The sequence below is a fragment of the Melozone crissalis genome, unplaced genomic scaffold, assembly GCF_028551555.1.
Source record: "Melozone crissalis strain CALT ecotype California unplaced genomic scaffold, PUWL_Pcris_2 ptg000081l_1, whole genome shotgun sequence".
Lineage (NCBI taxonomy): Eukaryota > Metazoa > Chordata > Aves > Passeriformes > Passerellidae > Melozone > Melozone crissalis.
Window position 1 is genome coordinate 5,426,561 of NW_026535858.1, and position 13,231 is coordinate 5,439,791.

Genomic DNA, 13,231 nt, shown 5'->3' on the forward strand with positions numbered 1-13,231 from the left:
CATGATTTGTGCATAATTACAGCAGCAAATTCAGAACTGAATCCACCTCCTCAGCTCCTGGTTAAGTGCCCAACATTTTCCATTTGGCATACACCTTGGCATTCCCATGGGAGAGCTCCTGCTGTACTACACACATTTAACACACCTGGAGATTTAATTCCCTCCTGATTTCCCACCAGGAGCAGCTTCACCTGAATGTCTGCCCACTTGTGGCACCCCTTTTGGGGACAGCAGCAGCATCCCCACAGAGCTCTTGTCACCCTCACATTATGCAAGTCTGATATTAGTTTAATGTTGCTTTCTCCTGTGGATTACAAACACAAACCTCCAGACCCAGAATAACACCCTTCAGACAGAAAAATGGTCATAACAGGCTTGTTCCCTGCTCAGTAGTTTTCAAACATCAGCACATCAAAAGGAAAGCAAAAAAATTGCATTTCTGAAGTTGTTCTTTAAGAGTCACATGAGCTGGTTTGTATTTTAAGAACTTGTCTGAAGCATCACATCCAGAATAGGTTTCCAGGAAACCAACACTAAGTACATGTTTTTATTGATAATTACCAGTTTGCTGCCAAAGATCTATTTTTGACTGTGTGCACAGTTAGCCACCCTGCTAAACTAAATAACAAAAGCCATTAAAAATCCTAGTTTAAGCTGACTTTTACTCATTAATGTCTCTCTAAGTGTTGTGGTGGAGCACTAAAGACACATTAAACACTTTATTCAGCACAAAAAGCCAAATGAATGGCACCAAACTGCACCACATCCTACTGCATCAGCAATAACAGAACACCTTCACTTTGGAAATAAAAAAGCATTACATGTGGCTAAATAATAAAAATTATCAGCATTAAAGAATGCATAAATGCTCAAATGAACAAAAAGCTCCCAGTAAAAATAATTAATTACATTGGAAATTTTATTTTAAAATCAGTCTCCCACAAAGCTCAACCTTTCCTTCATAGAACAGTTATTATGGTTTAGTTAAGATTAATTTTGAGCAGAAAGAGGACTGACTTCCCAGTGTGGAAGAAAGGCACATGAGTCCTAATTATGCAGTAAAATGCCCAAATTGAGTGCTCAAACAACAGCTCAACTTGCCTGTGTTTACAGTACAATCCAATACAGCCTTGAAATCCTTTCTGCTTCTAACTGTGCAGCCAGGATGCTGGAATTAAGTGCTCCCAGAGATACCCATCAGCAAAGTAAATAAAAGTCTGGAATTCCACAGGAAACTCAGCCTTGGTTCCTAACACTGCTAAAGGACTTGGGAGTATTAATGCAGCATCCACCAGAGACAGGAGAAAAGTGAACTATCTTGCCCAACATCCCATTCTGAATTTTCCAAGACAATGCAAACACTGACACTGCTTATTCCAGAGCCAAAATCCTAGAAATTCAATCTGTTTACATGCAGAAACATCTAGTAAATGTTCTATAAACAAACACACTTCAGTGATAAGAAGAACTGGAAGCAGATACTTGGTAAAGAATTCCAATTCCACAGAGCTACTGTAAAAAAGAATCTACAAGGTCATGCAAGGCAGCTATTTTTATACTCCAGCAGAAGAAAGAGGAGTGTGGAAAACTTTTTTTTTTGCCACTATTCTATATCCAGAAAGACCCAAGCATGGCTAAAAGCTTTTGTGGTTGAAGGCATTGCAGGGAGCAGGCACATCCAGTGCAGTGGAAAGCAGAGGAGCTGTGCCAGGAGGCCACTGCTATTTCTGGCTGTCACTGGTGGGCTGGGTGACCTTCAGGGCACAGGGACACCTCCTCCATCAGCCCCTGGGGGCACACAGGGAAACAGCCTTTTCCTGGGCCCCACGGGGACACAGCCTTTTCCTGGGCCCCACGGGGAAAACAGCCTTTTCCTGGGCCCCACGGGGACACAGCCTTTTCCTGGTGCCCAAGGGGACACAGCCTTTTCCTGGGCCCCACGGGGACACAGCCTTTTCCTGGGCCCCACGGGGACACAGCCTTTTCCTGGGCCCCACGGGGACACAGCCTTTTCCTGGGCCCCACGGGGACACAGCCTTTTCCTGGGCCCCACGGGGACACAGCCTTTTCCTGGTCCCCACAGGGACACAGCCTTTTCCTGGTGCCCAAGGGGACACAGCCTTTTCCTGGGCCCCACGGGGACACAGCCTTTTCCTGGTCCCCACAGGGACACAGCCTTTTCCTGGTGCCCAAGGGGACACAGCCTTTTCCTGGGCCCCACGGGGACACAGCCTTTTCCTGGGCCCCACGGGGACACAGGGCAGGGGAATTCCCTCAGGACACTGCACAGGATGGGCCACTGGGCCTCTGGGTTTGTGCTGGAAGCACAGGCAGCTCCCCTTCAGCTGAACAGCTCACTCACTTTATTCTCAGTAAGCAAAAGCTCCACGTTCTGACTTACCTGAACCATTCCTCAGCTTTTAAACAGAGTTCAGCTGCTACAACAAATTAGTTAATTCAGCTAATTTTATATGACTAAAAAAACCCAAAGAACAAGGTTTACTCCTCTTTTTCCCAGGCTATCATCAGTAATAGTTCAGTAAATTTCATTTACAGGACCAATAACTGCAATAATTCACAATTTAGACTGTCAATTTTAAGCAATAAATAATTATAGAGAAGAAATTAATACTTCAAACATTCAATATGAAAAAAGAATCACATTTCCCATTTTATTACCCCCAAAAGTTATAGCCTAATTTATGTTTCAGTATACATTAGTCTTACCTTTAAACAAAAAATATAATCAAACATTAAAAACCTAATATTATTACATTTGGAGCTACACTGAATTATAACATTCCCATCATATTTTCCTGTCATTTGCTATTGATTTACTGAAACACTGAATCACCTTCAGCTGTGATTAATGTAAAAACTGTTCTTCATTACCATCATAAATGAGAACAAATCTAACACCTCTCACTGGTTTGCATTTTAACAAAGTTAAAAAATATTTTAAAATGTGATTTTTCATTTCCTTCTGCCCTTTCTCCAAAATCTGTCCCTGTCAGCTTCCTGAGAACAGCACATCCCAGGAATATTTCAGCCACCCTGCTGGGGCACATCTCTGCCTCACTGACAAGTCCACGTACAAATCAATGTTGAGGATTCTTCTCCTAAACAACACTCCTAGTTTGACCAAAATACTTTTAAAAATATCCTTTTAAAAAGGAGAAAAACCTCAAAACACTGACTAAAATCTGTTCATTTTATAACTAAACATTAATTGGGTATTAAGATCTAGAATATTTTTCCCCCAGGGGTATTTTTAGTAGCATTTAGTTCCATTTAGGGGCTACTCTCTGCAGCCAATTTAAAATTATACTGGGGAAAAAGGTATTTATTCAATGTCACTTGGTACAGACCAGAACCTTGGCTGCACCTGATTACTGAAACAATGACAAATGTGATAATAACAATACAGAGTTCCATTCTCTTCTACATGGTAAAAATCTAGATTTTTTTCTATGCATTTAAACACTACAGTAATTTAAGTATTGTGTCAGTTAAATCTTAATATTCATTCTTCTTAACTGACACTGGTAATAAAAAACACAATATTCAAAGGCAATTAGCATTAGTTTCCTAATTAAAACCCATTGCCAAGACAAGTCATCTATATTTAGAACCCTGCCTTTCCCTAGAGACAGGAAGAACACTCACTGGGTTGTTATGTGCTTGTGCTTAAAAAATACCCTAAGATTTCACATTTTCAAGTGTCAGCCTGATTTGAAACCTTGGATTTTTGGAGTAAATTCTGAATTTGGCATTCTACAGACTCTTATCTTCCCCTTTTAATGGCTAACTAAGCAATTTGTCATTGAAGTTTAAAGAATTCTCCCAGGAAAGCAACTTCCACCCTGTCAGTGCAGGTTGCTATGGCAACAGCCACCATGACTACACAGAGCCCAACCTTATTTAATGGGTAAAGTGGAAAAATAGCACAAGATAATATAATGAAAAATCCTGTGGTGTGAGCATTCCTGGAAAAAGTTATATAAAACAAAGGATTACACTCCTCTACCACAGTTTTTAGCATCAGTTCATATCTTGGCTGGCAAAAAAGGCCTGCACTTTACCACAAAACCTTATTATGTTACAGAAATTGTGCAGCTCTGCTTCTCTTGGCACTTGACAGGTAAAATACTATGAAAATGAGCTTTTTTAATCTAAGGATAAGCATAAGGATCTGTGTGGAGCAGAAGCAGCAAAGGGAACAGGCCTATAAAATACAGTGAGGAAAAAGATGGATTCTAGCATAACAGTCTAAAAATAGATTCCCTGCAAACAGAGCATGAATGGCTGAGGATCTTCAGAACTAACAGCTCCATCTAGAGTTAAAAACCAAGGGATACCAAAACAAGCTGACAGGTAAAAGATGCTCAAGACTTCTTAAAAACACCCTCTAAAACATTCTCCAAGTTGTTTCATTTTAAAAATCTGCTTTAAAATACTTTACAAAAAAGTCACCTAATCCCTGAGAACCTAGAAGGTTTTCATTAAAACCAAACAATGCAAAATTGAAATATCTAAGAGCACTCATCTATCCCTTGGGCTTCCTGCAGCTCAGTGACATTGCCACTGCAATCTGAGGCTTGGGGTGGTTGGTACATTTTCAGTGGGATAAGATTTTAGCACCACAGAACATCAAGGAATCAGCCTCCCAGCACTTCCAAAGAAATTCAAACCCATGTTCAACACTAAATGAATGGCCCAATCAGGGATATGACTTCCTGTACATGCAGCACTTCCCAGGTCCCAGGTGTTCACACTTATTTAAAATTTAACATTGCTTTCTGCAGAGGCCCCTGCAGAGCACACTGTTTTGCATGGCACCTCCCAAAGTAACTCAACATCACTACATTTGATGTCTGCTCGTCCTCTTGCTCTTCCTAAGTTAAATCTTACCTTGCAACCTGCACAAAAATAATAAATTGTATAAAGCCAATGCTTCTTGAGGTTGAGCATGCACTGGATACATTGTGGCTGTGCCTCCCAATATAATTATGATACAAAAATAGAATAAAAAGGGGCAGAAAATGGGGAGCTGCTGAAAAACCCTTGGGTTAGAGGTCTGCTGCATTCCTGCTCCAGAACAAAGGCAGGCTTTGTTAGTCAGTCACCCCATGCTTCTGGCAACACCAGAGAGCCTCATGGGCTTTTCCCCACATTTTTTACACTTTCCCTCTCTTTATCATCCTCTCAATCCCTTCTTCCTCTTTCTCCCTCTTATATTGCTTTGCCTATTTATCTGTAGGACACCTGTACTTCCCAATGGCATCCCTACTCCTTTGGTCCATGCTCTTGACTCTATTTAGCATCACAAAGACAAATATTGTTTAGGACAGACCAAAACACCTTTGCTACTTCCCCATAAAGCACATTAACATTAAAAACCCAGAACAAGCAAAACAACTGATATTTTATCACCATCATCATGTGATTTTTAATCTGTTCTGTGCTTCATGTTTAATTGAAAAGCTGGGGCAAGTGTGAAAACACTGCTCTAAATGACAATGCACAAACTGCTCTGGAAAGATTCCCACAGGGTGACAAACACCACCAGGAAACTTCCCTGAAATATCTGACTATTGATTCATGCACTTCTTCCTCTGCAGTGTGTTTGATTTCCTTGACCATGCAGGAGCTACAAATTTTTAACAAGTGTCATCACAGCGTCTTAAAGTCCTGAAAAGCTAAAACACAAACCAGAACATGCAAAGGCAGTTGATAATGGAATTTTTTCCTGGTGATTTATCACATTTGGAATACAAACACATGTTTAGGGTTATTAAAAATTTCCCATTTCCTACTAAAAATGTTATTATTAAATAATGCTATTGTTAAAAATGCTTTGTTATCCATTTCCTACCGCAGAAGCCATCCTCATTTTGTTGTTTTGGTTTTTGAAATTGGCATTTTAAATAACATTTAAATCTGAGAACACAGTATTATGAATTCATAGTATTATTAGAAAAGCTGAAAAACATTTCAGAACCTCAAAACAATTTGGATCCATTATTCACTAGTACCAGCAGAGGGAAATAAGGGTCTTTCAAAGGAGCAGTTTATACACAAGAGTTCCCTTTTCACATGCAACCTCACCAAGTTAATTGCAAAAATACACTGGAGAGCACAGAGGGCACAAGGAAAACACTTCCTACTTCACAATTTTACTCCAGGACCCCAAATTTAGTAATCAATGCATCAAAAACCACACTTTGCCTTCACATTGCCACATTCTTCCCACATCAGAGGAACACATTGATTTCCAACATGAAATAAAGGAGCAGCAACTGAAAACAACTTTTTATTTCTTCTGGATCTGTGTTTTTAAATGAAAAAGTAGGACAACAAATAGTAAACAAACCCTGGTTTCTTATGTGGTCAGTTTTATGTTCCAAGTTAAATGAAAATGTGGCACCAACACTGAAATTTACAAAGCATGAAGAGATCTGGATATTAACAAACTCTTTCAAAAATTAAGTGCAAACTTGATATAAGAAAAAAACATTACATTTCTCTGGCTTTGTAAATGTTTTGCAGCCCAAGATAAGCAACCTCATGCTAAGCAAGAGCCCAAGGAAAATTACTGGAAATAATTTAAATCTCCTGACTAGAATGTGCAACACTTTTCTGTGCACAAAGTCAACTTCTCTTCATCCAAGTTTAGTTTTGAAGCAATTCCTGTATGGGAAAGTGTTGGCAGAACATGCACTGCTAATTTATCTAGGAAAGGGAAGTTCTGCCCTCACTCATTCTTTGTTGAGAGAACAAACCCCTGAAGGATTTTTTAAAGTTCCCAACAACCTCCCTGTACACACTTGCAGAAAATTATAGTTGAAAGTAACTCAATGAGGCTTTGTGTTTTTCCAGGCATCATCTCCTCAATGAGAGCTTTAAGCTCCTGGAAACCTCATAATGAAAATTATTACCCATTCTTTACTCTACCCCAAAATACCTCAAAACTCATTTCCAAATGGCAGAGACTGCAGGCCTTGGCCAAAATGTGTATTGATGTATTAGAGGGGTTTTTTAATCAGAAAAAAAAATCATATGTAAACCCAGTATCCTTTAAACTGTATGCTAAGCACAGACTGAGAAAGCATTTCGAGTTCTGCAATTTTTTTTAACAAGAGAAGTTTTGATGAATTAAAAAACCAATCTTTAGTCACATGAATAAAGACTTTCTTTTCATTTCAGAAGAAATGAGGATGTTAAGGAAATACATGAACAAACTGTGTGACACTAGAAATGAAAACACAGTATCAGTATTTTTCAAGTTAAAGATTGTTCACAGCTAAAAAAAAGCACCTCCTTACCTGCAAAGCTGAATGAAAACACTGTTAAATTACTGACACATGGATCTACTTGTCACTTTGTATTAAAAACACTTTTGCAAATTACTTTAATGAGAGTAAGAAAAAAAAACTAACACAGAAATACTTACATTTCATTCACTCTCTCTTCTGGGCCCTGAACTTGGCCTGTCACAGTTCCTTGGCTGGTATTTTTCACCCAGCCAACCACTCCTAATTTCTTGGCTTCCTGTTCTGTGTACTGATTTGGGGAATAATGAAAGAGGACAGTCAGTGCCAGCACAGACAGAACACTTCACCCCCCACTTGCATTTGCCCAGCTCTAAGAGCTACACTTAAAAAATAAAAATCCATGAGTGATGCTCATCCTCAGGCATTCAGATGTTCCTGGCAGCTCTGGAGTTGCAGCACAGCTCATTTTCCAAAAAGAACAAGGTTTTGATCACAAAGGACTCCACTAATCCCACACTATTCCCTTGTACCTACTTGATTCCTTTCCACAGCTCCTATCACTGCTCATTTGACCCTTCAATCACCACAGTCTTTAAACTCATTAAATCTGCTACATGTAAAAACTTCCCAGGTCTCTTTCAAATCCTTTCCACCTGACTTTCACCCTTTAAATGCTACCCTCAGCTGCTGCATTCCTACTGGCAAACAACAGCAAAGGTCATAATTTAATAGCTAGGGGGAAAAAAGCATATTTCTGCAATACCTAAAAATTATGGTTTCCCAGCCACCCAGTTGTGATGAAATTCACAAATAGCAAGAGCCAAACTTCAGGTCTGTATGACCCATTCCAAAAGACAAAATGTGCTTTGGGGTGATGTAGCCAATGAAAAAGTGGTGCTAACTATGAAGAGTGTTTTCCAAGGTGATTATAAGCATCTTCTCCAAACTAATTTGCCCAAAAGCACAGGAATGCAGCTGCAAACCTTCTCCTCACTACTAGCACTGAGCTGTGTGCTCACACAGCTTTGGGTCAGCTCAAAACAAGGCACAGCAAGCTTGGACTCACCCTTTAATCTTGATAGAATAACTAAATTCAAGGCAAACTCTACTGCAGTCCTCTGTTCATTTCCACTTGGCACTATTTCACAATATAAACTATACATAAAATCTCTCAGGTTTAATATTAAGCAAGGAGAACTAATTTGTGACAAAACCACTATTCTTACTTTAATTGTGTCCTCTTGTTTCATGGGTTTCTGTGAAATGCAAAACCACCCGCTGCACTTCAGAGCTGCTGGAGTCACTTGCCCAGGGTATGAGCCACAAAGTGCTTATTTGTAGCAAATTTTTTCCCAGTAACCTTCCTTAAATACAGGCACTGAGTTGCCACTTGAAAAATTAAACTTAAACACCTTGTTTCCTATTTAACCTTTCTAAAGATTAAGGTGTTACAACATTTTTGTGGCTGTTACATCACAAGTAGTCCAAACCACAATCTATACAAGCAACGCATTATTAAGCTTCTAAAAATCCATTTTAATATAAAACCATTTTAAGTCTACTCAGAGTACTTAACCATCCAACCAAAGTTCAGGCTGGATATATTTACACTCCACGGACCTGCTGCCTTATTTTTAGCTCTGGAAACATTATACCATAAAGTAGCCAGCAAATCCAGCATTGCCTTACCATCCTGAAACAAACACCTAAAGAAGGAAAAAAAAAAAAAAAAGGGAAATTAGAGTCCTGTCAAAGTATATCACCTGCAGGAATTTCAGTTTATATAAGGGAGCAATGATGTGCATGCAAGTCACCCCGTGGTGTTCTACGATGTAAATTTCAGTGGCGTTAATATCAGGGAAACTGATCAGGACTTGTGTTTAAGCCTTCCCTTCGTCACACGATCATTATATTCACACATTCATGTATTTAAGTGAAATAATACATGCATTTAAGTGAAAACGCCGCGGAGTGTGAATGGGAAGGACGGGAGGGGCATTTCCACACACCCGCGCTGACAGAAGCCACGAGCGGAATGGGAACTACTTTGGACAGAGCAGCCTCTGCTCCAGGACGAGCCGAGCCTTAGGGCTGGGGAATATTAACAACTATTTAAAATTTAAAAACAAACAAACCAACCACACAATTAAAAAACTTTCGCGTCCCCTCGGGTACGCGGCGCTCCCGCCTCCCCTCAGGCCGCTCCCACCCCGCGCACGCGCGCTGCCGCCGCCTCAGCGCGGCGCCCCTCGGCCGGCAGCCCCTCAGCCCGCCATTACCTTGCACCCGCCCGAACACTTCGTAATCCACGGATTTGAGTGCGCCGGAGACTTTGGCCGGGGCGGACATGGCAGCAGCGAAGGAAGAGCCGCTGTGGCAGCCGCCGGTGCTCCGCGAACAAGCGGCGCCCGGACGGGAGCGCGAGAGGCTCAAGCTTACCGCGCAAGCGGCCGCCTCACGTGAAAATGGGGCGGGCCACGGCACCCCAAAGAGAGCCCCGAGTGTGAGGAGCGAACGGCCGACAGCGGCAGGGGGAAACATCGCTCCTCCTGTAAGGGAAAACACCTGACAGCGAGGGGTGACACAGCTCGCCCTGTGAGGGGAAACACCTGATAGCCAGCAGTGACACAGCTCTGCCTGTAAGGGAAAACACCTGACAGCCAGGGGTGACACAGCTCTTCCTGTGAGGGAAAACACCTGACAGCGAGGGGTGGCACAGCTCTCCCTGTGAGGGGAAACACCGTTCCTCCTGTGAGGGGAAACACCTGATAGCAAGGGGTGACACAGCTCTTCCTGTGAGGGAAAACACCTGACAGCCAGGGGTGACACAGCTCTCTCTGTAAGGAAAAACTGCTCCTCCTTTGAGGGGAGAGCGCCCGACCCCGAGGGCGGGAAAACGTTCCAGCCGTGAGGGACGCGGCCCCACGTCCCTAAGGGGCGGCTCCCACAGAGCCCTCATAAAGGTCATTTCCATCTCTGTTTCAGATTAGAATTATGTTCAGGAGCAGTGTGCAAAAGGCACCACCTCCTCCTCCAGGACTGGTGTTGCCGCACACACACCTAGAGTTGCCAGCACCCATGGCACAGGTGAGCAGCATTAGTCTTTCCTAGGAAATCATTGAAAACAAAGCATGAGAAAAAACCCTCAAATTTGCCTTGGGCTCCCCTCCCTGAATGAGGCTGAGTGACCAACTTACATCTCCAATCTCCACATGACTTGAAAATCTTCACCTGGAGTTTGAACAGCCCATCAAAAACCACACTTTGCCTTGACATTACCACATTCTTCCCACATCAGAGGAACACATTGATTTCCAACATGAAATAAAGGAGCAGCAACTGAAAACAACTTTTTATTTCTTCTAGATCTGTGTTTTTAAAGGAAAAAGTAGGACAACAAATAGTAAACAAACCCTGGTTTCTTACGTGGTCAGTTTCATGTTCCAAGTTAAATAAAAATGTGGCGCCAACACTGAAATTTACAAAGCATGAAGAGATCTGGATATTAACAAACTCTTTCAAAAATTAAGTGCAAACTTGATACAGTTTGACCAGCCCATTTCTCCCCCACTGTGCTGTGGCAAATGCCAGACTCCTCAGCTGGAGCAGCAGACCCCAGAGAAAGAAAGCTCATTCCATGCAAGATATTCACCCAGCTTTCACTACTATCCAGTTGTGCTTATGTTCTCATTAGAGCACCTTTCCAAAACTGTCATTGTGACATTTATTTTGTCTATATGCTACAAATAAAAAAAACACAAGTAAACAATTGATTATTTAGTAGGCTGAGTCTCCAGCAACACACAACAAAGGTTTTTCTTTGGTGTGTTCTGCATCCGCTTGAAGTTAAACTTTCTCCCCACCATATTTACTTTAAATACAAAAAAAAACCCCCCAACACCAAAAAAAACAAAAACAAACACCTGAAAAAACAAAAAAACTAAACAAAACACCCAAAAAACCAAAACATCAAAAAAACTAAACAAAACACCCAAAAAAAACCAAAACAAAAACTAAAAAACAACACAAAAAACCAAACCAAAACAAAAAAATCCATAAATCCAACAAAACAAGGAAAAAAAACACAAAAAACCCCCAAAAAAGAAACAAAGCAAAAAAAATCCCAAAAAAAGAAACAAAACCAAAACCCCCCAAAAACCAAAAGAAGAATAAAAAAACCAAACAAAAAAAACAAAAAAACCCCAAAAAAAACCAAAACAAATAAAACCAAAACAAAAACCAAAACAAAAACCAAAACAAAAACCAAAACAAAAATCAAAACAAAAATCAAAACAAAAATCAAAACAAAAATCAAAACAAAAATCAAAACAAAAAACAACCAAAACAAAAACAACCAAAACAAAAACAACCAAAACAAAAACAACCAAAACAAAAACAACCAAAACAAAAAAAAACCCCAAAACCAAAAAACCCCAAAACCAAAAAACCCCAAAACCTAAAAAAACCCCAAAACCAAACAAAAAAAAACTTTGCAAAGAAAAAAACTTTGCAAAGAAAAAAACTTTGCAAAGAAAAAAACTTTGCAAAGAAAGTAAAGCTAAGAAAAAAGAAACTAAGCAAAAAAAAACTCAGCAAAAAAAAATTAAGCAAAAAAAAACCCAGCAAAAAACCAAAATCAAACCAAAAAAAACAAACAAAAAACCAAACAAAAACTAAACAAAAAAAAGCAGACAAAAAAGGACTAAACAAAAAATGCCTAAACTTTTCAGGCAAAATCCTACATTAGAAACAGCATTTATCCAGCCTTAGAAGATGAGCTCTGCTCTCACTCATCAACAGATAAAGGCAAGTTAGCAGCAACTTTACAAGAAAAATCGAAATAATTTTATATGCTGTCTCCATTAAGTAATCTCCATCCACGTGCACCTTGTGCTCTACAGTAACACAGATAACCTGAGTTGTTCACAGGTTTGGACCTTAAGACTACAGGGTGGTTCAAAATAAAGTCATAGCAAAGTAACAAAATTATGTTTTCCAGACACACAAGTTCATTAGAGAAACAGCCACTCAATTCAGGACAGAACACAAATATTCACATAGAAACACAAAGCTTCCAGTATGACAGGGAATAGGAACATAATGGACAAAACTTCACTATATAGCACATTAAATCAAATCTTTGCCTTTCACAGATACAGGTTGCCCTTCAATCATACATTTTTCTTATGTGGAATCAGCACCATTTTGTTTTGGAAGAGAAGGATTCACAGAAGGAGGAGCAAAACACAGAAAATCTTTTGTAATTTGCTGCCATCTGGCAGCAGTGAAGAGCAAGACCAGTAAAAAAGTAGGTTTATAGTAGAGTTTATTGCACTAGAAAGCCACACAAGCCTTGCAAGCAGAGCTTATCCTGGTGCTGATCACACTTTGCTACCTGCAGATTCCAGCTCTGGCAGCAACATTTTTATCACTACACTCTTTGACGTTTCATTTATTTGTCATAACATCTTGTCCCTCTTTCCTTAGACAAGTCCAACTTTCTCCTTACTTCATAACAAGTAGCAGAAAACTTCTGAAGGTGATACTGTGAAACCTTTAATACTTTGCTGCCTGAGTAATCAATATTAGAAACCAAAGGTTACTCAAACACACTAATTAGCAAGAGAGCTTTAGCACACACTATCAAGAAATGCAGGCAGCCTGCATGGAGTTCTGAATTTCCCTCCCACTTCCAGCTGTTTATTCCAGGGTGGTGACATTGGCCTGAGGAAAACCTGTTGGCTGCACTTCCCAAAGCTACAGCCAATTGTAAAAATAACAATAACACATTTCACCACCAGGGCCTCTGCCTTTCTTCTGGGCACAAAGCCTTTAAAAACATCCCAGTATTCACTCCAAGCACTGTAAAACTTTCCCACAACACTGGTTTTTAGCCATGACATGAAAAAGGGTATAATAAAGATTCTTCTTACTGGAAAACACCAAAACCCAACAGT

General features: G+C 40.3%; 1 protein-coding gene across 1 annotated transcript in view; it reads right to left on the minus strand.

The window, feature by feature from the left end:
* Nucleotides 1–9,742, minus strand: part of ACYP2 (acylphosphatase 2) — a 33,325-nt gene extending 23,583 nt beyond the window's left edge. The window contains exons 1-3 of the mRNA XM_054290387.1: nt 9,554–9,742; nt 8,964–8,980; nt 7,454–7,563 (exon numbers count right to left, since the gene is read on the minus strand). Of these exons, the coding sequence (XP_054146362.1) occupies nt 7,454–7,563; nt 8,964–8,980; nt 9,554–9,623 (197 nt within the window). The 5' untranslated portion in view covers nt 9,624–9,742. The remainder of the gene's footprint in view (nt 1–7,453; nt 7,564–8,963; nt 8,981–9,553) is intronic.
* Between the last annotated feature and the right edge of the window lie 3,489 nt (nt 9,743–13,231).